Source organism: Leguminivora glycinivorella, chromosome 26 (assembly GCF_023078275.1).
Source record: "Leguminivora glycinivorella isolate SPB_JAAS2020 chromosome 26, LegGlyc_1.1, whole genome shotgun sequence".
NCBI classification, from domain to species: Eukaryota; Metazoa; Arthropoda; class Insecta; order Lepidoptera; family Tortricidae; genus Leguminivora; species Leguminivora glycinivorella.
Genome location: NC_062996.1, coordinates 5,713,161 through 5,738,399, shown reverse-complemented (window position 1 = coordinate 5,738,399; position 25,239 = coordinate 5,713,161). Strand labels below are relative to the sequence as shown.

The 25,239-nt window shown below is 38.1% G+C and overlaps 1 protein-coding gene across 2 annotated transcripts in view; it reads right to left on the bottom strand.

Annotated features, from left to right (window-relative positions):
- Window positions 1-2,143: 2,143 nt before the first annotated feature.
- LOC125239739 (unextended protein-like) overlaps window positions 2,144-25,239 on the bottom strand; it is an 86,942-nt gene continuing 63,846 nt past the window's right edge. For both annotated transcript variants that reach the window (XM_048147386.1, XM_048147387.1), the window contains exons 6-16: window positions 24,378-24,494; window positions 21,984-22,155; window positions 19,099-19,290; window positions 15,921-16,067; window positions 14,976-15,113; window positions 13,762-13,904; window positions 9,792-9,918; window positions 7,795-7,924; window positions 6,264-6,360; window positions 5,892-5,954; window positions 2,144-4,390 (exon numbers count right to left, since the gene is read on the bottom strand). In XM_048147386.1, coding sequence (XP_048003343.1) covers window positions 4,322-4,390; window positions 5,892-5,954; window positions 6,264-6,360; window positions 7,795-7,924; window positions 9,792-9,918; window positions 13,762-13,904; window positions 14,976-15,113; window positions 15,921-16,067; window positions 19,099-19,290; window positions 21,984-22,155; window positions 24,378-24,494 — 1,395 coding nt within the window. In that variant the 3' untranslated portion in view covers window positions 2,144-4,321. The remainder of the gene's footprint in view (window positions 4,391-5,891; window positions 5,955-6,263; window positions 6,361-7,794; window positions 7,925-9,791; window positions 9,919-13,761; window positions 13,905-14,975; window positions 15,114-15,920; window positions 16,068-19,098; window positions 19,291-21,983; window positions 22,156-24,377; window positions 24,495-25,239) is intronic.

The window sequence follows — 25,239 nt, the reverse complement described above, 5'->3', positions numbered from 1 at the left end:
TCATCAATTTATACTTGCAGTTATTAAAAGCGTACAAAAAACTTTTTAAATATAATAAATAAAATATGACTTATTTCTTATTTTGCAGTAATACGTCGTAATTAAAACTGAACTCAGTAAATATGAGTAAATACACCGTGTTTTTATTGACTTCCGTTAACTTTAAGGGAAGGTTCTTTAGATAAAATACAATTAATTTCTCTAAGAAACTAGCGTCTTAACTCTTACGGTTACCGAGTTATTAAAAAATAAAAATAATTACTGAACACGTATGTGACAGCCTTTACCACTTCTTAATGTTATTTGTTTTGACATGTGCCGTCAATCACTTGACACTAACTTAAATATTATCCTTAAGGGTCTCTCACACCGATTACCTACCTAATTCATTTATGTATTATGTATGAAAACGATGAAAAAATATTTTTGCGAATTTAACTAGAAGTGATGTACAGGGTGGTTCCTGATAATGAACCTAACAACGTGTCGAATTTAACGGAAAACAAAAAAAAAACACGGTGTATAATATTTCATTTCATTTTTTATTCATGTGTAATTATCTTTTCTAATAAGAACATAAGGATGTAATTACGTATTCATATCCACAACGCGGAAAATTTCCAAAATTTCTCTTTGTTCATAAAAGCATTGTTTTTCAAAACGCATTGTTTTTGCACGAGTACAATGACCTCTATTATCACCCGTGTCAAAGCTTACGGTACACTATTGTTTGAATTACTGCATAGTTCTATGAGTACGGTATTTATTTACTATTGTGTTTGACCCTTTACCCTGCTGTGACTAGTGAAGGTACTTACTTATATGTTATACTAAATATATACTTATTTTATTTTATCGTCATTATAATGTTTTTAATTCTTTTACATTTTTGGGCATGTAAGGCACTGGTCCCACCGCGAGCTAGTAAGCTATGAGCTATAAAAAAGAACAAAAGAGAATCACTCCCGGGGCGGAAAAAGACACGGCGATGTTTATAGCTACTCGCTCAGCGGTGAGCTATCAATATCGCCGTGTTTTAACACATTATTTGCACGGAGTGCTTATCTTTTGTTTGTTTTATAGCCGATAGCTCATAGCTTACTAGCTCGCGGTGGGGCTAGTGCCTAAGTATATCTAAAGTAAAATTAAAAAATAATTATTACAGAATCTCGACCAGTACTCGATAACACAAACCTTCTTGACCTTAGCGTAGGACTCAGTCAATCTGTGTAAGAATGTCCTACAACATTTATTTATTTCATGAGTTTCTTTTAATCATCACGCAGTGCCGCCGCCTTCTACGCGACGACGCGAATTCGCGTCCACGGCATCACGTTAACATTTCAACGGACGCGAATTCGCGTCCGCGGCATTAGGTTATATATCACACTTGAAGGACGCGAATTCGCGTCTGCGGCATTAGGTTATTTCACACCTGAAGGACGCGAATTTGCGTCCTCGGCATCACGTTTACGCATACACAGGACGCGAATTCGCGTCTTCGGCATCCGAGATAAGAATTATGAAAATTACAAATGCAAGCTGAATCCAGAAACCAGCGACGGTATAATATTATCCTTCATAAATAAAATAACATTTTCGTATCAGCTTTTAAGTACAGTTGATTTCTAGCAAAAAAAAACAAATAACTCGTGGACGCGAATTTGCGTCCTCGGCATCACGTTTACGCATACACAGGACGCGAATTCGCGTCTTCGGCACTGAATGGGTTAATAATGTTTCTAAAACTCTAATACTGGCAATTTATTTTTCTCAAACATGCAATGAATTATTGTCTTTACGTTCCTTAAAATGGGCTGGGAAGTATCGCTTTTTGGGCGCAACAACTCGAGAGGACTGTAAAGGGATTTCATATTATTTTTTAGGCCTAGGCCTGCAAAGTAACTTTTTTTTTAATTTCGACAACATTTTTTATTTCATTGTATGTTTGAGAAAAGCACTATACATGCCTCGGCGTGAAAACGGATTCCCGGCCTCGTATACCTATGTATACCCACTTGGCCGGAAATCCTCATTTTCCCGGCCTCTGATGTAATGTACTATTTAATAACAGAAATTTACTATGCAATGAAACATTAAAAATTTAATTGGAATAAATTGGGGCATAATAAAAAAAACAAACTCAAGTTTCAAAAACTGATATATTTTCATATTGAACATTTCAGCACCTTATTTAAGGATCATTTTAATTGCGGATCACACATCTACAGTACAATTCATAAAATATGGAAATTTAGATCACGTATAATGTTAAATAGAGATTAAAAAAAAACTCAACTCCAAATTTTTTGTAAATTACAAAAAATTACTGTCATGGTTACTTACCTCCATAACCTAAATTTCCATATTTTTTCTTTAATCTACTTTAGTAACGTAAGTACTTTATACATTTTAACAATACATTCGTTCAAAAATCTTACAATAAATGTAATTTCACTTCATATTTCATTTTCAATATTTCAAGGCACTATAATGGCAGTTGGAACTTTAAATGGAACAATATTTTATTTTAAAAGACATGTTAACACGTATATATCTCATTTACGGTACGTATACATATAAATGTCTTAAAAGCCCTTATAAAATATTGGTTGAATGTAAAAATGTAATAAATAAAAAATACATGCACCCACTTACGATTCTTCTACGTATTTTAATTATATAGTATTTTATTATTGTTTATAGGAACACAAATTTATCTGCAATTCATTATTCGTATTATTTTATGATAATTCATTAAAAACTCAAAGCACGGCACGTTTTTGTATTAATTTAAATAGGCAATTGTAAAATTAAATAAAAATTAATGAGATAGAAAAATCAAAGATTAATAAGTTAGTTATTAAAACATAATTAATTTAATACAGAATTTCTAAATAATCTCCGAAAAATATATGTTCCTACAAACAAAAAGTAACATTTTATAAAATATCTATTCTATGTCAAGCAATATGTAAAATTGTTACTTTACTTACAATTAAGGCAGTATCATAAGATTTTTTTATCATATTTTAAAACATTTTCAAGCATATTAGCGTTTCACGCTTTGCCAATTTTTTTTTATTCGACAAGGAGTTAAAATACGCGAACATATTAAAAGAACTTAGGAATTAATGTCAGATATTTCATGATTATTTAATTTGTATAGCTTCAACATAATTATAAAAATTAAAAACAAAATTTCCGTTTGTACTATTCACATTTCAAAATATTAAGTTAACTACACAAGTAGTAACGATTAAAATATAACGTATTGATGATACAAAACTCAAAATTTAATTAATGTTCATCCATGAATATTCAATAAATATATTCAAAACAAGCAAAATTCATTCGACCATGAAAATACTGCATTGGCTCAGCAATTTTTAGGATATGTTAGTTTTTTTTCTAAATAAAAATTGCACCAAAAAAAGTGTAGCGAAAGTGTTGCCATATTAAAAAAGTAAGTACAGTTATAATAATTCTAACCTAAAAACTATTTTGTTAAATTTCAAATGCTATTAAATCGATACTATAGACTACGTTCTACATTTGTCGATTGCCCCTAAGGCCTATACAGACTTTGCAACAAATCGCATGCGATTTCAGATAATTAATTGGCAGCTAACTTGTGCTATACATCTTGGCAAAAAAGAGTAGAAATGGAACATTTTTTTTATTATAGAAACACTTATTTTTCTCATACAAAAGTCTCAATAGTTGCCACATGCAAAACGGTTTACAAAGACAGTGGCGCCCCTATTATTTTCTACTCTTTTTTAGCAGGCTGGAACGTGTAATTGTAATGAAAATCGCATGCAATTATCAGCGCAGTGTGTAGAGTCCGTTACTCATGTATGTGAACCCCAGAGTGAGAGCTGTGTTAGTATTTTTTTGACGCAATGAATGGTTGCCAGTCATAAGCAGTAGCTAGCGACGACCTCAATTTTACACCCATAGTCTGGCGAACAATTACGTCAGCAGAAAAAAAATCATAGACGCAATATTTGTTTTTGTTGCTCAGTGTATGTACTTGTGACTGAAATGGTTGGCTCGACTAAAGCAGAAATCAGCTTAGATTATCTTAATTTTACATCAATATTTTTATAGAAATTAGAAGTATGTATTTAATGACATTTTCACACTTTTTCAGGTATCCCACGCAGAAATAATGATTTCAATACATGACAGAGATGTTAGGCAAATTTTGCTTGTTAAATAAATGTTTAAATAAATTGTCTTGTGTGTTATAAAACTATTAGAATCTGAGCTAATATTTCTGCTTGTTAGATTGAGGTCGGTCGCGACGTCTATTTCTTTAGTAATGCCTCCTCCTCTGGGTTTTCCTTTTGGTTGAGTTGATCGTAGGGCTGGCGGCGGAAGTCTCCTGAAAAAAAAAAAATTTAATATCCATACTAATATTATAAATGGGAAAGTGTGTGTCGGTTTGTCCGTCTTTCATGGCAAAACGGAGCGACGAATTGGCGTGATTTTTGAAGTGTAGTTGAAGGGATGGAGAGTGACATAGGCTACTTTTTGTATCTTTTTAATTCCCCACTTCCCTACGACAGGATTTCCGTTTTTTGGGTGGGAATAGGAGGCAAAGGAACAGACAAATTTCCGATTGATACGCAATTTATCGAATACTTACAAACAATTTTACTATACAAACCATGTTCCCTTAATATCGTGTCTTAGGCACTTCCAAAGACTGCAGCGTGCGTAAAAAAATAAATGTAAGTATATATATAATTTAACAGTGAATTTATACATTCATTTCTCAATGTTCATGAAATTTCAGCACAGTACCTACTTTTATCTACAATTAAAACTAAGTAGGAGTGGCGGCTGGTGAAAATTTCTGCTAGGCAAAACTGAGCAAAAAGAAATCTATACCTTAACATTAGGTACTTTACTAGTAAACCTTTCGGCAAGCCGGTGGGAATCGGGTTGTACGAACCAGCCGCTGCTGGTACCTATATCAGACGGCCTAGCTATTACTTGCATCGTAGTGAACGAAACGATAATCTCATCATATCACTCTTCCGTATTAAGGCGACAGAGTGGCACGAGCGGACCTTCTTTTACGAGAGGCGGGCTTACTCTTGACAACAGACTAGCCAAAGGCAAAGACGTGGCCTACGATGGAGTGAGCTCGCCCAGAAGATGCCTGTTCACCCTTGATTTTAAGGTTGCCGGGTTATATAAGCATGGAAATATAGCCGCCGGCAAGAAATTCCACTCCTTGGCAGTGCGCATAAGAAAAGAAGAAACAAAGCGCTTCGTGCGAATTCAAGGAATACCAACCAACAAGAACATTGGGGGGATACCTTACACAGATCAACTTAGCTCTAAACTATGCAAAGCTTGTTGGTGTCAAGCGACGATATAAATACTTAAATAGATAAATTCATACTTATATACAATAGAATACATCCATGACTCAGGAACAAATATCTGTGCTCATCACACAAATAAATGCCCTTACCGGGATTCGAACCCAGGACCGCGGCTTAGCAGTCACTACCGACTGAGCCAGACCGGTCGTCAACATCAATAATAAATAACTAAACATCATGGCTGGGCATCATAACCACTTGTTTGAAGTCCATTTCTGATATGAAAAAATGAAATGAAATGAATGTTTATTCAAAACTAAAACTTAAAACTATACTTTAACTTCTGCCAAACCAGAGTATGGTTTGTTGGCAGACGAGGCTCCTAATACATTAGGTTCTATATCTACTTATATTATTCACTAGCAATGGCAAACAAGACAATACAGCACTGTAATATCTTGTTTGCCATTGCGTAGGTGCATACGTAAGATTCACTACTATTATTACTTATTAGTTTTATTTTATTAGTTTTTAGTTATGATATCGTACCTGAGGTTGAGGTGGTGCGTCAGTTTCCCGGAGAGACTCATTTCTACCCTCATCACGAAGTAACTGAAAAAATACAATAACAACGATGTTAGCGTTTTATACCATAGTCAGGAATTTAGTAATAGTAGTTACAGGACCAGCCCCGAATCGCGAAAATAAATATAGTTTTTCACAGAAAATATCAAGTCAGACAGACAATATCGAGATGGTGATTATTTAATATTCCTAACACCGATCAGCAAATATTTCTGATTGATAAAAAATTAAATATTGAAAAAACCCATAGTGGACTGATTTTCATAAACATGGCTAAGAACACCCCCGACTAACCCAGCTTTCAAACAAAAAAAAAACTAAATATATAAAGCATACCTTGTCAACTTCTGGCTCGATCTGTTCGTTGGTGTTGCCCTTCGTGAGCGCACCCTTTTCCATCAGGGTGGCGCGCTTCGCTGCCAGGTACATCGAACTGGAAAACAAATAATTCAAATTAAGATTTTTTTTTTTTTTTTTTTATTTTTTAATCTGGGTGAATGGCATCGAATCCCAGTTTAGTGTAAGAGGCCAAGAGTATGAAAGTCATGTGACAAGAAAGGTATTGCGAATAAATGTGATCTAAACGGAAAAACCAAAGAAAAGATGGATCGACTGTGTGAGAGATATGAAACGAAAACAAGCGAATGATGAGTGTCAGAAGCGGTTCAATAATGTCTTGCAGAAACTTGTTTCGCATATATTAGATTCGTATAATTCTTGGCAGAAGTCACGTTTGGCAGAAACACCTTACGCAAACGCTTTGGTGCTTTATTTCGTGCACTGCATAAAATATTTTATTTTAACTATAGGAAAATAGCCTAGGTATACCGAATGGTATGTTGGCATAATGTTAATGAGCATAATAGTACTTTCGCAGATAATATTTGTGCATAATATTTAGGCGGCATAGTTTTCCATCTCCTTCTAATTTGGTTTTTGATAGCGATTCGAACGTATTAGGGATGCAAGATATGGCTCTGGAACAGTATTTCCTTTTTGATAACGTGTCATAATTTTGCTCTTGTAATAGTAATGCTATATGATAATCATGGTACATAAAATAATGCTAAATCAAATTCGACCAAACTAATGTTCTGCGAAACAATATTCTGCGAAATGTGTCGTATGGTAGTAATAATGCCAACTATTTTTTCTGCGAAACATGTTATGCGAAGTGTGTTTCTGACTAAATTTTTCTGCCAGATGAGGGTAACCCATCGGAGACCAATGTAATGTCGTATTTTTTTGAAGTATTTGATTGTAGAATCTTCATTTCGCAGATACAGATAGATTGAATATCAACCAGTGTCTCCGGACATTTTGTGAAACACTTTAAGTATTGCAATTTTGTAATCTTTATCAACAATTGTATTTTCCCAAATGATTGATTCTAAGCAAAGAGGATCGAGTACTATAGAGAGTTACTGTCGAAGTAAAATGTGTAGTCACAGTGCATAGACTGCCATCTCTTGACACAGGCTTAAAACTTTTGAACCTCAGTTTTGACAATTTGGCCCATATTCTTAGCCTGCCGGCGTATTATGATTACAATTTTATCACTTATCCACGTGGATAAAGCATCCGTCACGCTTTGGCAAGTATGTCAGTGTGAGAGTGACAGTTGTCTTATCCACGTGGACAAGTGATAAAATTGGAAGCATGATACGCCGGCTGATATGTTTTAAAATGTCAAATATTAACAGCGCCAACTAGCCGAACGTTCCAAAGAAAGTATTGTGCCATTTAGGCCACCGTACCTTTTTCTGTATGGTACTGAGGTACGTTTTTTTCCTAGACTTTATCTGTCTATACGGAGTTATATATGTCTTTGTTCTAAGGTAGGTATTAGGTATAATAAATTTCTCACCGTTTAATCGTCAGATAGTAGACGTCAGCTATGGCTCGGACAGAGTAGTCAGGGACGAAGGTGTGACGCAGCATGCTGTCCATGTTCAGATTCTGGAGGGAACCCAGGGCCGATGGAGATTGGGGCTCAGCTGAAATGAGATAAAACAATCAATTGTTATCCTCTAAACTATATGTATAATCCACACTATAAATGGGGAAACTGTGTTTGTCTGCCTGTGAGTGAGAGTGAGTGGAAGCTACTTTTTGTCTCTTTCTAACCGCCCACTTTCCTAAAATGAGGAGTGGAAGTTGATATTCTGCAATTTTCGAATTTAACGCGAGTGAAGCCGCGGGCAAATGCTAGTATAATAATAATATATATATATTTTTTTTTAATTTATTTAGAACCACAGAGAACCTCCTATAGAGTAGCATTCTTGTATATTTTGTTCGCGACACGAGTCACCAGTGCCAGGGGTGCGAGGAGCGGGCGGGGAATGTGTTAAGCGCGCTGTGATTGGCCGTTTCAAGGACGGCGGGCAGTCGCGCCAGATGAAAGGGACTGTCCCTCTACTGACGCGTAAGTGGCCAATGTAAGTTGACCTATGCCGGCTCTGAATAAATTATAAATATGACTTTTATGTGGAATGTAATGACGTCTGTTTTTAAATTTGAGCTTCTTGTTACCTTTCCACACCATTTCACACTACAGGTGGACATCTTTAAGACATCAAAATACCCTTTTTCAATTTTTTTATTGCGAAAAACACGCGCTGCTTTCGGGTCTGTTACTTGGTCGCTACTGATCGGGCACGGCGAGCGCCCGCGCTTATATCAGTGCAAATACTAGGAAGGCTGGCGACCGCGAGTCGTCTTGTAATGGATGTCTATAGGGGTTGGTCTGTGTTTAGAACACATACAGTAATTTATACATATGAAAAAGGTGCATATAAATATACGCATGCAAACTTACTCTAAAAAAGACCTGGAGGTTCATATAAACACCAGAAGGGTTGTAGGTGCGTGAAGGTTGGAGGTTGAAGGGTCGTAGGCTTTTAAGATGGGTGTCGCTCTTTTTCTGAAGGTTTGAAGCCACACAACGGGACAATTCTTTAAAACCATGAGGACATACACTGTCCTCGAAATATTGGTGGTAGGTACAGTCGACCAAAAATGTGGTTTACCACCCTACGGTTGAGGTTCGTTTGAACGTCATGAGACAACAAGGTCGATTTCCGATTGCAATAATATTATGTCAGTGACAATTGCTCTCTCTATACACCGTGTTTCACTTAACACTAAAAACCTGAAAACCGTTTCTTCAGAATCGATCCCCCATTCCCATCCCATCGCAATAATTTCCCATCGCAATAGGTCGATTTCCCATTGCAATAATTTATTTATTTATTTATTTAATCAAAAAGTAACACAGCATTACAGTTTACACCAAGGCACTGTGAAACTACAAAATACAAAACATGACTCACAAAAAAAAATTACAAAAGACATACAAAAAATAAACAAATTAAACATTAGATTTGGGCGACGACGTAACAGCGTGGCTCCGTTGCGTCGTCTGACTCGGCGTAGGCATAATATTATGTCAGTGTCAGTGACAATTGCTATGTCTATATTTGATACTTACGTCATGCCAAGTCAACCTTAGCGATCGTTAGAGCTCACAGAAACTTTTGTCAAAACTGGCAGACCACTTTCTTGGCCCACTGTACTTAGGCACTGGTCCCACCGCGAGCTAGTAAGCTATGAGCTATCGGCTATAAAAACGAACAAAAGATAAGCACCCCCGTGCAAATAAAAGAGACACGGCGATTTTGATAGCTCACCGCTGGGCGAGTAACTATAAACATCGCCGTGTCTCTTTTATTTGCACGGGGGTGCTTATCTTTTGTTCGTTTTTATAGCCGATAGCTCATAGCTTACTAGCTCGCGGTGGGACCAGTGCCTTAAAATAAAACGGCGAGTAGGTAAGTGAGTATCGACCTATTCCGTACTCACCGACTCCGATGTTCTGCGTCAGCGCCTGGATACCGAAGTATGTAAACGGTCCAGCTTCGAACACAAGGTTTTCGCGACCCACTGTCACCTCCACTCGGCCTTCCAGGATCAAAACGAAGTAGTCCACCTGGAAACAGAGGAAATTACGATAAGACTGGTATATTTTGCACAAAGCCAAAATACATAGAAAACATCCATGACTCAGGAACAAATATATGTGCTAATCACACAAATAAATGCCCTTGCCGGGATACGAACCCGGGACCGCGGCGTAGCAGGCAGACTCAAAATAAAGTGTGCATAATATTTAATATATTTTTACGCAATTTATAACTTTTGTGCCCGTGTGGTGACGGATTATGAATTTCACCACCCCCTTTCTTCCCGTGGGTGCCTTAGAAGGCGACTGTGGGATGTGGGTTAAGGTGGCTCGCTTTCCATACAAAAAACATCTACCATTTATTTAGTCACCGCACACTACAACTAAATAAAAATATGCGCATACATCTACTATACATTATCCATCGTCGCAGTATTGAACGAAATACATTGTTTCATACAGAAATCATGGACAAATCCATGTGAATTTTTTATTAATTTTACGAAAATGTGCGTGCCAAATTTTGTGTACAGACACAGAGCCGTCATATTTCGCGCATTTTTAGTTGACATTGTCATCAGTGACACTTGGCTCTTGACAAGTAATTATTTAAAGATATTGGTTTACTTAACTCAAGCAGACTCAGAAATAATGACGCATTTTGTCAATAAAGATACATATCGTGTATTTCGACACTGCTAGTGTAAATCGAAATGGCGTCTCGGTCAAACGCATTGACTATGAAGCAGGAGATCTCGAGCTCCATTCCGGAGTCTTTTTTAATCATTTGAACTTTTTTTGGATTTATTAAGTTTTTTTAATATTTTTAATAGAATAAATATTCTATTAAAAAAGACTCTTACTATATTTCTTTCCTATTTTTTTATTTTCATACAAAAATACAATACAATCTTTATTATGCCTTTGTTGATAAAATAAAATATTACACGTCAGGTCAGGTACATAAGTCATAGTGTGGGCATAGTATTAGTAATGTGCTGACTTCCTTACATTTATACTGAGCTAGTTGACCTATGTTATTGTTGTGAATGTTTTTCTTCAACAACTAAATAGTTATATATATGAATGTATGTAGGTATGTGGGTAGCTTTTGCACATTGTAATTTTTCCTCAGTCACCCGTTGAGCTCAGAGACCACGAATGCTGTAGTGTTCGAAACGTCGGGATGAATTGTAAATTCATTATACACGATTTAATCCGTTTTCATAGTTTTTATTTCATGACTTTCATGAGTAACTATCGCGGTAACTGAAGACAATATTAACTAAATGGTTACAAATAATAATTATCATCAATATAATCTGGTCCAGGCAGGCAATTATGGTCGCGCGATAAATGATAAAACATCTGGCCGTCCCTATAATCGCACTTACTAATAGTGCGACAGGGACGGCCTGATAATTTATCGTCTATCGCGCGACCATGCTACCCGTGCTGTACTAGCTTTTGCCCGCGGCTTCGCTTGCGTTAGAAAGAGACAAAAGTAGCATATGTCACTCTCCATCCCTTCAACTATCTCCACTTAAAAACATGTCAATCCGTCGCTCCGTTTGGCCGTGAAAGACGGACAAACAAACAAACAAACACACATTATCTTTGATGAAACAACGAATTCTTCCACTTCAGATTATAGAGTAACCAGCTTTTCCCATTTATAATAAACTAGGTTTTGACCGCGGCTTCGCTCGCGTAAGAAAGAGACAAAAGGTAGCCTATGTCACTCTCCATCCCTTCAACTAAATCCCCTTAAATAATCACGACAATTCGTCGCTCCGGTTTTGCCGTGAAAGACGGACAAACAAACAGACACACACCCTTTCTTATTTGTAATTTTATTCTAGTATGGATTTGACATTTATTTATATTTAAATAATTATATACGTATAGCCTAATTTCGTCGGTAACAGCGTGCTATGTAATGGCGTCGTTGGTGAACAGTCGCCTGTCACACCGTGAAACTGCGTTCGAATCCCGGGATTCTATAAACTTTTTGTATTTTTTTTGATATAAATTTCGTATTTTTTATTGACCGAGCAAGAATGGAGAGCCGAAGGTATCAATTTTATCTTAGAGAACATATTGATTTTTTTATTGTCATTTTGATTTTCTATTTATTAAGTTGAGATATAAAACACAACTTTTAATACCCTCGCTAAATATAATATATTCTTGAAATTACTCCTTAGATAAAAAAAGTCCACTTGAGTTTTTAAAGCAAGCACTACGATACTCAGTTAACTATTGCATTTTCATTTACTAATTTAAGATTTCAAAAGCGATTTGAATACCCTTGCTCCATCGAAAATAAACAATTAGAAAAAAAAAACATTCGAATCGTACTTTAGAAACTAAAATTTATCTATACTTTTTGGAATTTTTTAAAATATCAGATTATGATAATTATGTTAGAAATTCTGAGTTCGACGAACCCAAAAATTATTACCATGTAAGAGAATAGGTTTTTAATCTTTTTTGTGGAAAACGCTCAGTAACTACTGTACGAGTACATATACATTTATGTATAAATAATAAAACAAAAAATAGTGTCTCATAGTGTTGTGTTCCTGCCGGTGAGTAAGGCTGCCAGAGCTCAACGAGGGTGCAGGGTGCTGACGACCGGAGGACTTACGGAACTAATTTGTTCCGTCTATTGTCCTTTGAGTCGTCGGCAACCCAAACCCTCCTTTGAACTTGTACACTCCTTTTTGCTGTGCACACACAGCAAAGGGGAGTGTACAAGTTTCAAATGGGGCAGCAACGCGCATGCGACACTCTTTGAGTTGCAGGCGTCCATAGGTTACGGTGACCGCTTTCCATCAGGCGGACCGTATGCTTGTTTGCCACCGACGTAGTATAAAAAAAAAAAAAGAGAAAAAGTCCTGGATTCGAACCCAGTACTTCCATGAAAATCATGCGATAACACGTATTTACCGCAAGGCTATTTAAACAAGCTGTCGCCGCGTGAAATTATCGACTAGAAGGAATACAAAAACACTGTTTGTATGTGTGAGTGGTACTTAAAAATAGTGTAAAATAGTAAATTTAGTACATTAAGGGGATTAACGTTACAAGTTGAATGTATGTTGTAATACGTCAATTTTAATGTTAAATGTTCGCAAAGCATAATTGAAAGTATATAAATGCCTGTACGACTCCACAAAAAAAATAAGACCGGTAATTTGCAGATTAACGCCATCTAACGCAGCCTGAGCTTCGGGTAACCTAGGCGAGCCACCTTAAATTGTGGCGTAGGCGAGAGGCTGGCAACCTGTCACTGCAATGTCACAGTTTCGTTTTCTTTCAACCCCTTATTTGCCAAGAGTGGCACTGAAACTTTAGTAATTTCATGTGTTCTGCCTTACTCCTTCATAAATAATACAGGCGTAAAGCAATAGAGACTTGCATGGATATCCATGAAGTTAAATTTTACTTAAATAATCGACCGTACGTAAAACGTTAAAGAAGTCACAGAACGTTTACAAATATCACCCTTCCTCGGGTAAATCAAATACTCAATGAAATAGGCGTTTTTTGCAAAAAAAAAAAAACATTTTTGGCACAAGCTTTTATCGCCGACTGTACCTTTCTTTCAACAGTCATATACTGTTCTCGGAGACGTTTCTAAAAACCCCTTACTCGATGGGGATACGACGTTTCATAACAGAGTTTCTATGACCACATTTCTGTTCCATCATCAGATCAGCTCCATGATACCATAATATTGCATTGTCACGTGATTTACATGCGTGCAAAATTTCAACTCAATCGGAAACCGGGAAGTGGGTCAAATTGACCCAAACTAACATAATAAAAGCTTATAATAACCATATGTACATATGGTAAACATACCGGTCTGCCCTCTTGGAAGACATAAGCCTTCGGGTCATTCCTGTCCTCGTCTCCTCGTAACTTGATATGCTTCACAACGTCCTGCTTCAGCAATCTTCGGAGTACCGTCTCCGAGATCATCTCTGGACGGAAGGGATCCACACCTGGAATGAACAAGTGGCAATTTAGAAGTCAATCGAATGCATTTGGTGGATTTACATACATTTGTGTAAAGCAGCTGGAAGGCAGTAAGCACAGCTTTAGACAATTTGATGTCTGCTGAGCTAGATTCTGGAATAACAGAACTGGAATAACTAGATACAGACAGCTCTTTAGCGATAAGACCGCCTGTTGTCTGCCTCTATTTGTAATCATATTTGTATCTGTGTAAGAATGTCCTGTAATATTTATTTGTAATATTTATTTATTTATTTGTTTTGACTCCACTGTATCTTTTTTCTGTGTCTGTTGCTGAGGTGTGCCAATAAAGAGTATTTTATCTATCTTTCTACAGACAGCTATATCTCGAAAACAGTTCCCTACGGGTGACCAAAGGTACACTGATGGATATATCCCGGAAGTATCCTAAAGGTCTCTAAAAATAGTTACTCGTGGATAAGAACTGGAAGGTGGCAAGAACCAACTGTGGTGACACATGGACTCTATGTGGCTGGCGGCCGGCAAAGGCAGCTAAATCTTGGTAGCGATTCAGAAGATCAGATGGAAGTGACCTTCTAGATCACAGTAACTAGAAGGTCAAACCCAAGTATATTGATTCGTGGGGGAAATGAAAGACCAAGCACCAACTCTGGATAACTTTATGTATGACGTGCTATATCTTGGATGTACCCTTAAGAGCCATGTAATACAAAGATACTCACCAACTTGTAGTAGTAATAGTGTAGCTGTAAGGGTCCCCCCACATCTAGCATCTCGCGAGCGTAGCGTCGGGCCAACAGTATGGAAAAGCCGTCGACGTCGCGCCGACGCGGCGTCGTTTTCCATACAACTGGCACGACGTTACGCTCGCGAGACGCTAAATGTGGGGGGACCCTAAGCAGGTAATTCCTGGAAGTGATTCAGAGGATCAGGTGGAAGTGGTTTCCTAGAAACTGGGATATATCGTGCCACGAATTTCGTGGATAGAAAATGAAAGACCAAGCATCAACTCTGGATCACTTGACGCATGGTGTGCTTCCTGGATGTACCCTGAATAAAGAGCCAAGGATACTTACTAGTGGATAGGAACTGGAAAGTGGCAAGCACCAACTGTGGTGACACATGGACTCTGTGCGGTTGGTGGCCGGCAAAAGCAGCTAAATCTTGGAAGCGATTCAACGGGCGAGCTAGACGCTTCTTGGTGCGGTTGTCAGCTGAAAAGTAATAAAATATTGTTAGAAACAAAATTTCCTTTTTTTATAAACTACCACTAATATCTCCTAGATTCTTTCAAGGAGGGTAGAAGACACACACAAAAAACGGATTATCGATTTAAAAGGCGATGTCTAAGCGTTTGCCAAGGTCCAAGTGACGAGAGGCAAATTCTTGGGCGAATTTGGAGGGATAAAATGTCCAGAAACAAAAAAGACATGAAGCTAAAGATGGACTTATAACGTCACTTTCATCAACGAGCTCAGCTTGGTTAATCTCCTCGATGACACCTTCCAATGCCACGAGACCTACGGTCTCGAAGACCGGTCTCAACCCTACGACCGACCGGCATTGCAAATGGTTATGGTCACACTTAGCGCATTTGACAGAAGAGCATCGCCCGCCATTTTGCGGGTCCTATTGTATTTCCCCAAGTTGTGTCTATTTTTTGTGGTTTGTTGTATGAAATCCTTGTATTTTATGATCATTGGTATTTTAGTTTAACAGTACCGAAGACATAACTCCGTATAGACAGATAAAGTCTAAGAAAAAAACGTACCTCAAAACCATACAGAAAAAGGTACGGTGAGCTAGATGGCGATACACCTTTGGGGTACGCTCAGCTAGATGGCGCTAATATTAATATTTGACATTTTAACACATACCAAGCTAAGAATATGGGCCAAATTGTCAAAACGGAGGTTCAAAAGTTTTAAGCCTGTGTCGAGAGATGGCAGTCTATGCACTGTGATTACACGTTTTACTTTGACAGTAATTCTCTATAATATAGTCTCTTTGACAGTACTTACTGATAACGTCACTCTCGTCAACTATCTCGGCTTGTATCATCTCTTCAATGACGTCTTCCAGCGTCACGAGACCTACGGTCTGGTAGACCGGGTCTCCGTCCCCAGACCGGTCTATGCGTTGGACGAACGCCATGTGGCCCTTGTGTCCTGGAGAATAAAGATTACATTAGTTTGACTCATGATATGCACCGTGTTTTTTCCTTTTGCTGTGATAAGTACACAGTACATTAGTTTGACTCATGATATGCACCGTGTTTTTTTTTTGTTTTCTGTTAAACCCAGGGCCGCAGCTTAGCAGGCAGGGTCACTACCGACTACATCATAAAAATAAAAGTACTTATATCGTATGTGATCTCCATTAAGTTTAGGACGGAAATCATCAATACACACCGCAAGTAGGTCGAGAAAGCTAAAATAACTGACTCATTTCATAATTTGTTTGTGCCAAATCCGTGAGCATTTGACCGCCAGCACGCAGCTGGAGATTATTATTATTAGTTATATCAGATAAACATAATAAATAATAATAAAAACATGTGTTCCGACTGGGTAGGCACTGGTCCCTCCGCGAGCTAGTAAACATGAGGAGCTTTTTTGTGCACTGCATAAAATATTTTTCAGTACAGATGGTCGTTTTTTTACGCACTAGTTCGAGAAGTGGTTCATTATATGCCAGGTCGAAACTTCGGAGGCTCATCTGTACTGAAAAACGTCGTACGATACTCGTGCGAAAAGGAAATTCGCAACTCGTGTCGATTTAAAACACTCCCTTCGGTCGTGTTTTAATTTATCGCCACTCGTTTCTAACTTCCTTTTTTACGCACTTGCATCGTAATGTACTATTCTCTACTCCCGAACTCTTATTCGTCATTTACAGGGTCGTGCATAGATCGAAAAAAAAAATAAAAAATCGTTTATTCTCAAAAAAAACCCTTGTTTAACAACATTAAATTTTCTGCCAAACTGCAGGAACCCTACATAAAAGATGCCCGCCCCCGCCCGGCGTCCCGTGCACCCACTCATACGATATAGCTCTTAAAGTATTGTTAGGTAGCCTTTAAGAGATATAGCGGGGGTGCGCGGGGCGCCGGGGGTTGCGGCGGCGCAGGGGAGTGCGAGCGACAGGCTGAGTGCAGGATCGTTACAGAGAACAAGTAAAAATACAGGGAACAGTGCGAATTTCACGAAAGTTATTCTAGAAAACTATTAAAAAGTAAGTGCATGGTCGTAGAAAAAGTATTGTATGCAACGGTGTTTAACTGAGTCAAAAAATACTCGTGGCGTCTTAATAACAATTTTGGGCTTCGCCTCAAATTGTTACCCACGCCACTCGTCTTTTTTGACCTCCTTTAAACGCTTGTTGCATAAAATACTATTATTTTAAGTATAGGAAACTAGCCTATAGATTGACTGTACTGACGATCCAAAAGTCTGGCATAACGCCAGCCAGACGATGCCGTGATTTTTATATAGTTTACCTAATTTATGACGTAATCTATCTTGGATTAAAGTTTTTATAGATTTTTAGATGGTTTGACCAGCTGTGCGCTAAATTTTATCTGGAGAAATGACGTATTTCCTCATAAAAAAAAAAAGTTTTATCTGTATCAACAAATGTTTTACAAAGTATCTGCGCTGGTGCCTCTTTTTAAGTGATATTATATTATTTACACTTTAAGGGGCCTTGTGACTACCAGTCTGTCTACCTCTATATAGAGGAATAAGTAAAGGAAGAGTTGTAACTCCATACATTAGTAAATGCATGTTATTTGTAGTGACATCTAGCGTCATTCACGCGTTTTTTTTTTTTAAATTATAAATGGGCTTACTCTTGGCCACAAACTAGCCCAAGGCAAAGACGTGGCCTACGATGGAGTGAGCTCGCCCAGAAGATGCCTGTTCACTCTTGATTTGAAGGTTGCCGTCAATCACGCGTCAACTAGCGTAAATTATCAGTACCACTACTCGACCCTAGGTGTCAACAGTGTCTTGTCTGCCAAAAATGTAATATTAAAACAGTTTACAACTTATATTACAAGCAGAAGGAATTTAAAACAGAGTACTGATTAATAATATTATTGAGCATTAGACTTTTTGTTCGTCGCGACATCTATTGACAAGTAGCAGTACTGATAATTTACGCTAGTTGACGCGTGAATGACGCTAGATGTCACTAAAAATAACTTGCATTTACTGATGTATGCAGATATTGTGATGTGTGAGGTGGAAATGTAAAACTTTATAAGCTTTATTGATCAGAGCGCAGCGTAGGTCTACTATTTAATTCTGTTTGCTTTTTATATGTCCGCATATTCTGATCTACAAGTTACACTTAACACTCAACCGAGTTTCGTCAAACGGTGCGACGATTTTATGAATAAATAAATAGTTATTGGAAATTTATCAAAATGCAGAAATTGCCACAAAACTTAAAATCCTATATTAGCTTATATGGCGCTTAAGACCATCGCGAATGAATATGAATAAACTTTTGCTTTTTATAAGCATCTCAAGAAAATCTAGCTCAGACCCAAAAGTTTTTATAGAATGCCAAGATATAGGTATATCAAAATCCACGCAGGAACAGGACTAAGGTTGCAAAAAAAAAAGGTTTTTTTCTGGCTTGAAAAAAACATGAAAAAAAAACAGTTTTTTTCTGGAGGATGTTTATTTTCTAAAGTACGAAATCTCAAAATTTGCAAAGCAGTTAAGTTAATAATACTTTTATACGGTTTTTTAGACTTATTTATTTAATCAAATAACTTTAATTTCTGGACTTATTTAGTAACATTTACGAAATCTGTAGTTGGTAGTTATCACTATTTACTTTTGGCAACACCACCGCCTCTCCACGCTGCACGCCGCATCGGGAATTCCCCAATAAACGTTTGTATACTAAATGTTAATCGAATTAAAATGTACGTTATTGTTATTGAAACACGTTACAACTCACGAAAAACCGTTATTGTCGAATTATATGTTCATCTGAAAAAATACCATATTTAGAAAAAAACAATGGTGCTGGGTTTTTTTTTCATGTTTTTTTTTTCATAATTCTGAAAAAAACATTTGTTTTTTTTTCTATTTGCAACCCTAAACAGGACCGAAGCAGAGTGTTGCTACAGGGTTCAAGGTCAGGTCCTTTATAAAGTCTAAGGTACTATATACTATCTCCTACCTTCTTTGAACTGTTTCAGCATGACGTCCAAGGTGACATCCTCGAAGACGAAGTTGCAAGGGTTCTGGTAGTACTGCGCGAGGGTGCGCAGCGGCGTGTTGTCGTCAGGGTCCACGAAGGCCAGGTCCTTGATGAAGAGGACGGTCACGATGTTGCCGCGGTAACCTTCGTACACTGGGATACGGGAATAGCCTGGAAATAAGGAGTATATTTAGAGAGTGATGGCAAAATGTTGATATTACAACCGTAGTTGGGACACATTTAACACGCATACTTATTTCATCATCCTCCTTGCGTTATCCCGGCATTTGCCACGGCTCATGGGAGCCTGGGGTCCGCTTTGACAACTAATCCCAAGATTTGGCGTAGGCACTAGTTTTTACGAAAGCGACTGCCATCTGACCTTCCAACCCGAAGGGTAACTAGGCCTTATTGGAATTAGTCCGGTTTCCTCACGATGTTTTCCTTCACCGAAAAGCGACTGGTAAATATCAAATGACATATCGCACATACGTTCAGAAAAACTCATTGGTACGAGCCGGGTTCGAACCCGCGACCTCTGGATCGAAAGTCGCACGCTCTTACCGCTAGGCCACCAGCGCTTGTTTATGACACGCATACTTATTTATGCATAGCTGACGAAGAGGAAAATACCGCCAGGTTGAAGTGGGACTGGGCAGGCCACGTCTGCCTACGGTTGCAAAAAAACGGTTTTTTTTCTGGCTTGAAAAAAAACATGAAAAAAAACCGTGAAAAAAAACAGTTTTATTTCTGGAGTATGTTTTTTTCTAAAGTACGAAATCTCAAGATTTGCAAAGTATTTAATACTTTTATACGGTTTTTTAGACTTAATGTTAACTATTAAACGAATTTAATCAAATAACTTTATTTTCTGGTCTTATAAAAGTAACATTTACGAAATCTGTAGTTGGTAGTTATCACTATTTACTGTTGGCAACACACGCAGCATCGGGGATTCCCCAATAAACGTTTGTATACTGAATGTTAATTGAATTAAAATGTACGTTATTGTTATTGAAACACGTTACAACTCACGAAAAACCGTTATTGTCGTATTATTTGTTCATCTGAAAAAAAACCATATTTAGAAAAAAAACCATGGTGCTCGGTTTTTTTTCATGTTTTCTTTCATAATTCTGAAAAAAAAACTTTGGTTTTTTTTTCTATTTACAACCCTACGTCTGCCGCATCAGGATTCAGGATGGGTGAGCTAATATAACCACCAAGTGGATGCCGACAAAGAAGCGAGGACCCACGTCCTAGGCGAAGATGGCGGGACGACTTGGACGCTTTTATGAGTGACTCGCGGAAAAAGCACATCAGAGGCAATTGTAAAAATTAAGGGGAGAGGCCTTTGCCCAGCATGAAGCCCAGTAGAATTTTCAGGTTTGTATGAGATTTTCAAAATTTCAAACCTAATACGGGGGCTGAAGATGTTGATTTAAAAAGCTGAAATTTTGCACAAAGGCTTCATACACTAAGGGTCATTGATTGATAACTATTAGGTTTGCTAATTCCAAAAATAGTTATTTATTTTACAAGGGGGCAAAGTTGTTGATTGATACCCGAGCAAGCGAAAGATTCCAATATTGAACCGCGAGCGTAGCGAGTGGTTCAAAAAGTGGAATTTTGATTTTGAGCGAGGGTATCAAGGCACGAAGGTTAAACAAACTTTGCCACCGAGTGAAACACAAAATTTTTCACCACACCAACACGAACAAAATACTGACTATAAAACATCAAAATAAATCAAATCCATCAATTTATTCAATATTTATGATTCAAAATCATCATTTATAGGTAAAATCTACCAGCCAGATGACATCGAGTTAAAATTTGTATTAAATTACTTTGCCCCCTTGTGGATAAAATGCAATTTTGCTATCTGTTTTCGAATAGCAAAGAAATCCTTTACCAGTTGGTGTGGTGAAAAGTGTTTTTTTGTCCAACCTACTAGAGAGTCCAGTCAAACGATACAATACAATACAATACTCTTTATTGCACACCTCACATAGTTAACAAGTAATGGACAAGAAGAAATACAGACGCGGAAATGGCATTGGATTGGACACATCCTCAGAAAACCTGATACCTACTTTAGTAGGAGGTAGGGCATAGCGAATGATATTCCGCTTTGTGTGGTAGGGCACAGCACAGCGGATATCGTCTCGCTCGAATCTAGAGCAGAGCCCAACTGGGGAAGTACCTCCGCCTTACAGAAGACCGCAGCCAAATAGCACTAGACCCTACTCATAGTGTTGTGTTCCTGCCGGTGAGTAAGGCTGCCAGAGCTCAACGAGGGTGCGGTGTGCTGATGACGGGAGGACTTACGGAACTAACTTGTTCCGTCTATTGTCCTTTGAGTCGTCGGCAACCCGAACCCTCCTTGGAACTTGTACACTCCTTTTTGCTGTGTACTTAACACAGCAAAAGGGAGTGTACAAGTTTCTAATGGGGTGGCAACGCGCATGTGACACTGTTTGAGTTGCAGGCGTCCATAGGTTACGGTGACCGCTTTACATCAGGCGGACCGTATACTTGTTTGCCACCGACGTAGTATATAAAAAAAAAAAAATTTAAAAAAAAAACCTATCCAAAATGGCCCTCACCTGAAATGTACCCGGAAAGCGCAAACCATGCCACCCTAAATCGACCTGGCGTCGTTCGGTTCAGCAGGAGTTCAGGGTGCTAGGCATGGGGTGGGAGGAGGTTACCCAAACTGCCCAAGACAGGAGTAAATGGAGAAATATGATTCGAGCCCTACACCCCAGAAGAGGGTAACAGGATGCAAAGAAAAGAGGACAAGAAACAAAAACAAATTTAATATAAATATAATCATAATGTAGAAATTTGATCGTACTGACCTGACTTGACAATTTCGGACATAGTCTCAAAGTCCAACACGCTGGTGATAGGTAGCATGAAGCAGTCGTCCAGCTTGGTCATCACATCTTGAACCTTCTTCTTCCTCAGGTCCAGGGCTCCTGAGATAATGTTCACCTCTTCCTTGTCGAGGTCATTCACGTGATTCGTCACCTGAAATAGAAGGATGATGAAGCTTGCTATTCAGAACCCTACATCACAGTATAATAAAGAGTACTATCGTACCATAAATTAAATATAACAAGATCATACCATCCCATACATTAAAATGCGACCGCCTACGAACGCGCTTACACTCCACCACACATAGATGGCGCCACAAAAAATGCCTTGTTGCCACCGATTATTTGTAGATTAGCATTAAGTGTCAATTCCGAGCCGTAAATCTATGTCAAAAGTGACACTTAGCGCCATCTACAAGTATAATAGAAAGCTACAAGACATTTTTTTGTGGCGCCATCTATGTGTGGTGGAGTGTAAGCGCGGTCTTAGGCGGTCGCATTTTAATGTATGGGATGGTATGATCTTGTTATATATAATTTAGGATCGTACAGTATGGCCACTCCCGCTCCCCGCTAAAAGTGCCGCCCACCCCCTCTAGGTAACCTCCGTTACCGCCTGTCAAAACCGCGAACAGTCGACCTGTCATATCTCACTCATACAAGCATGGTACGCGTTCACCTACACGAGCTTAGGCTGTGTGCTAGGAACGCGCCTCTTTCATATATTTGATCGCCAGTGTCCGAGATGTGCCCATGTTATGTAAACCCTTAGGAACCCTTAGGAAATTTAAATAAATAATAATAACAAGTAATTTACAACAAGTTACAACAAGTTTGGTCCTAATTACTAGAGTGTAATTAATTTTTGAAAAATTATTGAGCAACATTGATAGTCCGTTGCTTCTGGAAAGTTATGTATGAAAATGTTGGCATAATTAATGGAAGATTTTTTTTGATTGGGATATGTACATTACAGGCCGAAGTTATTTTTCATCAACCCTCCCCGTCCCTCCCCCCTCTGCATCACCCCTCTTCCCCCCCTTAAATAGCCGAAAATGCGGTTTTTCGCGATTTCTGACAAAACCGTTGTAGATACAGAAAAAGCGTGTAGGAAAAAAGTAATCCTTGATAAATTTACTACAAATCGTTTATTGACACTTTGGTTCTAGCACTTATAGGTTTCGCGTGATCCATCACGAAAGTTGGTCCTTTACTGCAATTTTCTTTAGTGAATGTTAAGTTTTCTCCCAAATTGCTTACGAAATCTGTTTGATATTACTAAAATATTATAAACTGAAAATGAATTTCAGGGGGAAAAATCACTACCATGGGTGGGACTTGAACTCACGGCTGCTGGATTGATACTCCAGGGCTCTACCAACAGCTACCAAAAGCTCATCCCCAGTCATAGATACACTATATAGATCAATGGTACTCCTAGCGACTACTACCGTGAAAATATTACGTCTTAAATAAATACTGGAATTCCAAGACATATTGGAAATTCCACCCATGGTAGTGATTTTTCCCCCTTAATTTTATTTTAGTCATAAGTTACAATATTTTAGTTATATCAAACAAATTTCGACGATTTCGTATGCATTTTGGGCGAAAACTTAACATTCACTAAAGAAGATTGCAGCAAAGGACCAACTTTCGTGACGGATCACGCGTAAACTATAAGTGCTAGAACCAAAGTGTTAATGAATGATTTGTAGTAAATTTATTAAGGATTACTTCGTTCCTACGCGCTTTTTCTGTATCTTCAACAGTTTTGTCAGAAATCGAGAAAAACCGCATTTTCGGCACTTTAAGGGAGGGTAGAGGGGTGACGCAGAGGAGGGAGGAGTGGGGAGAGTTGATGAAAAATAACTTCGGTCTATAACGTACATATTTCAATTTAAGAAAACCTTCCATTAATTATGCCGTAATTTTAGCTAATTTCCCCCTGCTATTGAGTTACATGCACCTATTTGACGACCGGTCTGGCCTAGCGGGTAGCGACCCTGCCTGTTACGCCGCGGTGCCGGGTTCGAATCCCGGTAAGGGCATTTATTTGTGTAATGAGCACAGATGTTTGTTCTTGAGTCATGGATGTTTTCTATGTATATAAGTATTTGTGTATTAAATATATCGTTTTCTGAGTACCCACAACACAAGCCTTCTTGAGCTTAACTTCCACCCCTCATTTTAAGGTAGTGGGGGGGGGGGGTAAGAGACAAAAAGTAGCCTATGTCACTCTCCATCCCTTCAACTATCTCCACTTAAAAAATCACATCAAACCGTCGCTAGGTTTTGCAAAGACAGACAAACAAACAGACACACACTTTCCCATTTATAATATAAGTATGGATGTATTAATAATTGTCTCACCTTGACCAGCTCCTTTAGCCTTTCCCTGTTATAATGTGTTCCTATCTCTTCGCCTAGGAAGTAGTCCAAGAGTTTACTCGTCGGCCAAGCTAACGGGGCACAGATACCCATCACGATCTGAAATATATTTAAGCCATATATACCATAGATCAAGCAAATGTATCTACTTAGCGTGTCAAATAAACTCAGTGAAATCCACTGAGTTGTCCGTCTTTCGGGCGCAGCTTGCAGCTTTCGGGCGTAAATTTTTGTAAGTAGAAGTCAATATAAACATTAAAAATGCCTCGTTACGTGGTAATTAATTGATACAACACAAAAATTATGAACACTCAAGGGCCTGAGACATAATTAAAATCACAGTCAAGTAACAACTTCAGTACAAAATCTGACACGCTCGGCCGCCATACAAATAGATGAACTTGTTTCTTCTACGTCAATCTAATTCTGTGATTTAAGCCGATTTTAAATTAAATACAAGGCAAATTTTGAAAGCGAATAGCCAGGTCAACACAGAGCGACGCACGTCGCGAAGCAATGAGGAGGCACACTCAAAGGTTATGACAGATGGCGCCACCCTATTAGTCCATTTCACAGATAAAGAATTGCATGGGCGATTTTTTTTTTTCAAAGTTGTCCACCCCACTTTTTTTCGGATTTGGAAATTTTTATGTGGGATTCCACTGAATCCTAATAGGAGAAAAAAAGTGTCCCAAGGTTTTTTTCCTATTCCGTTACCATTTTTTTATACATTTTGTATGGCGGTAACGGAATGGAAGGTCTGAAAGATGTATGGAAATCTTGGGAATTTTTTTTTCTCCTATCAGGATCGAAAGACCTCGCGATTCTGAGTATGAATCGCGTA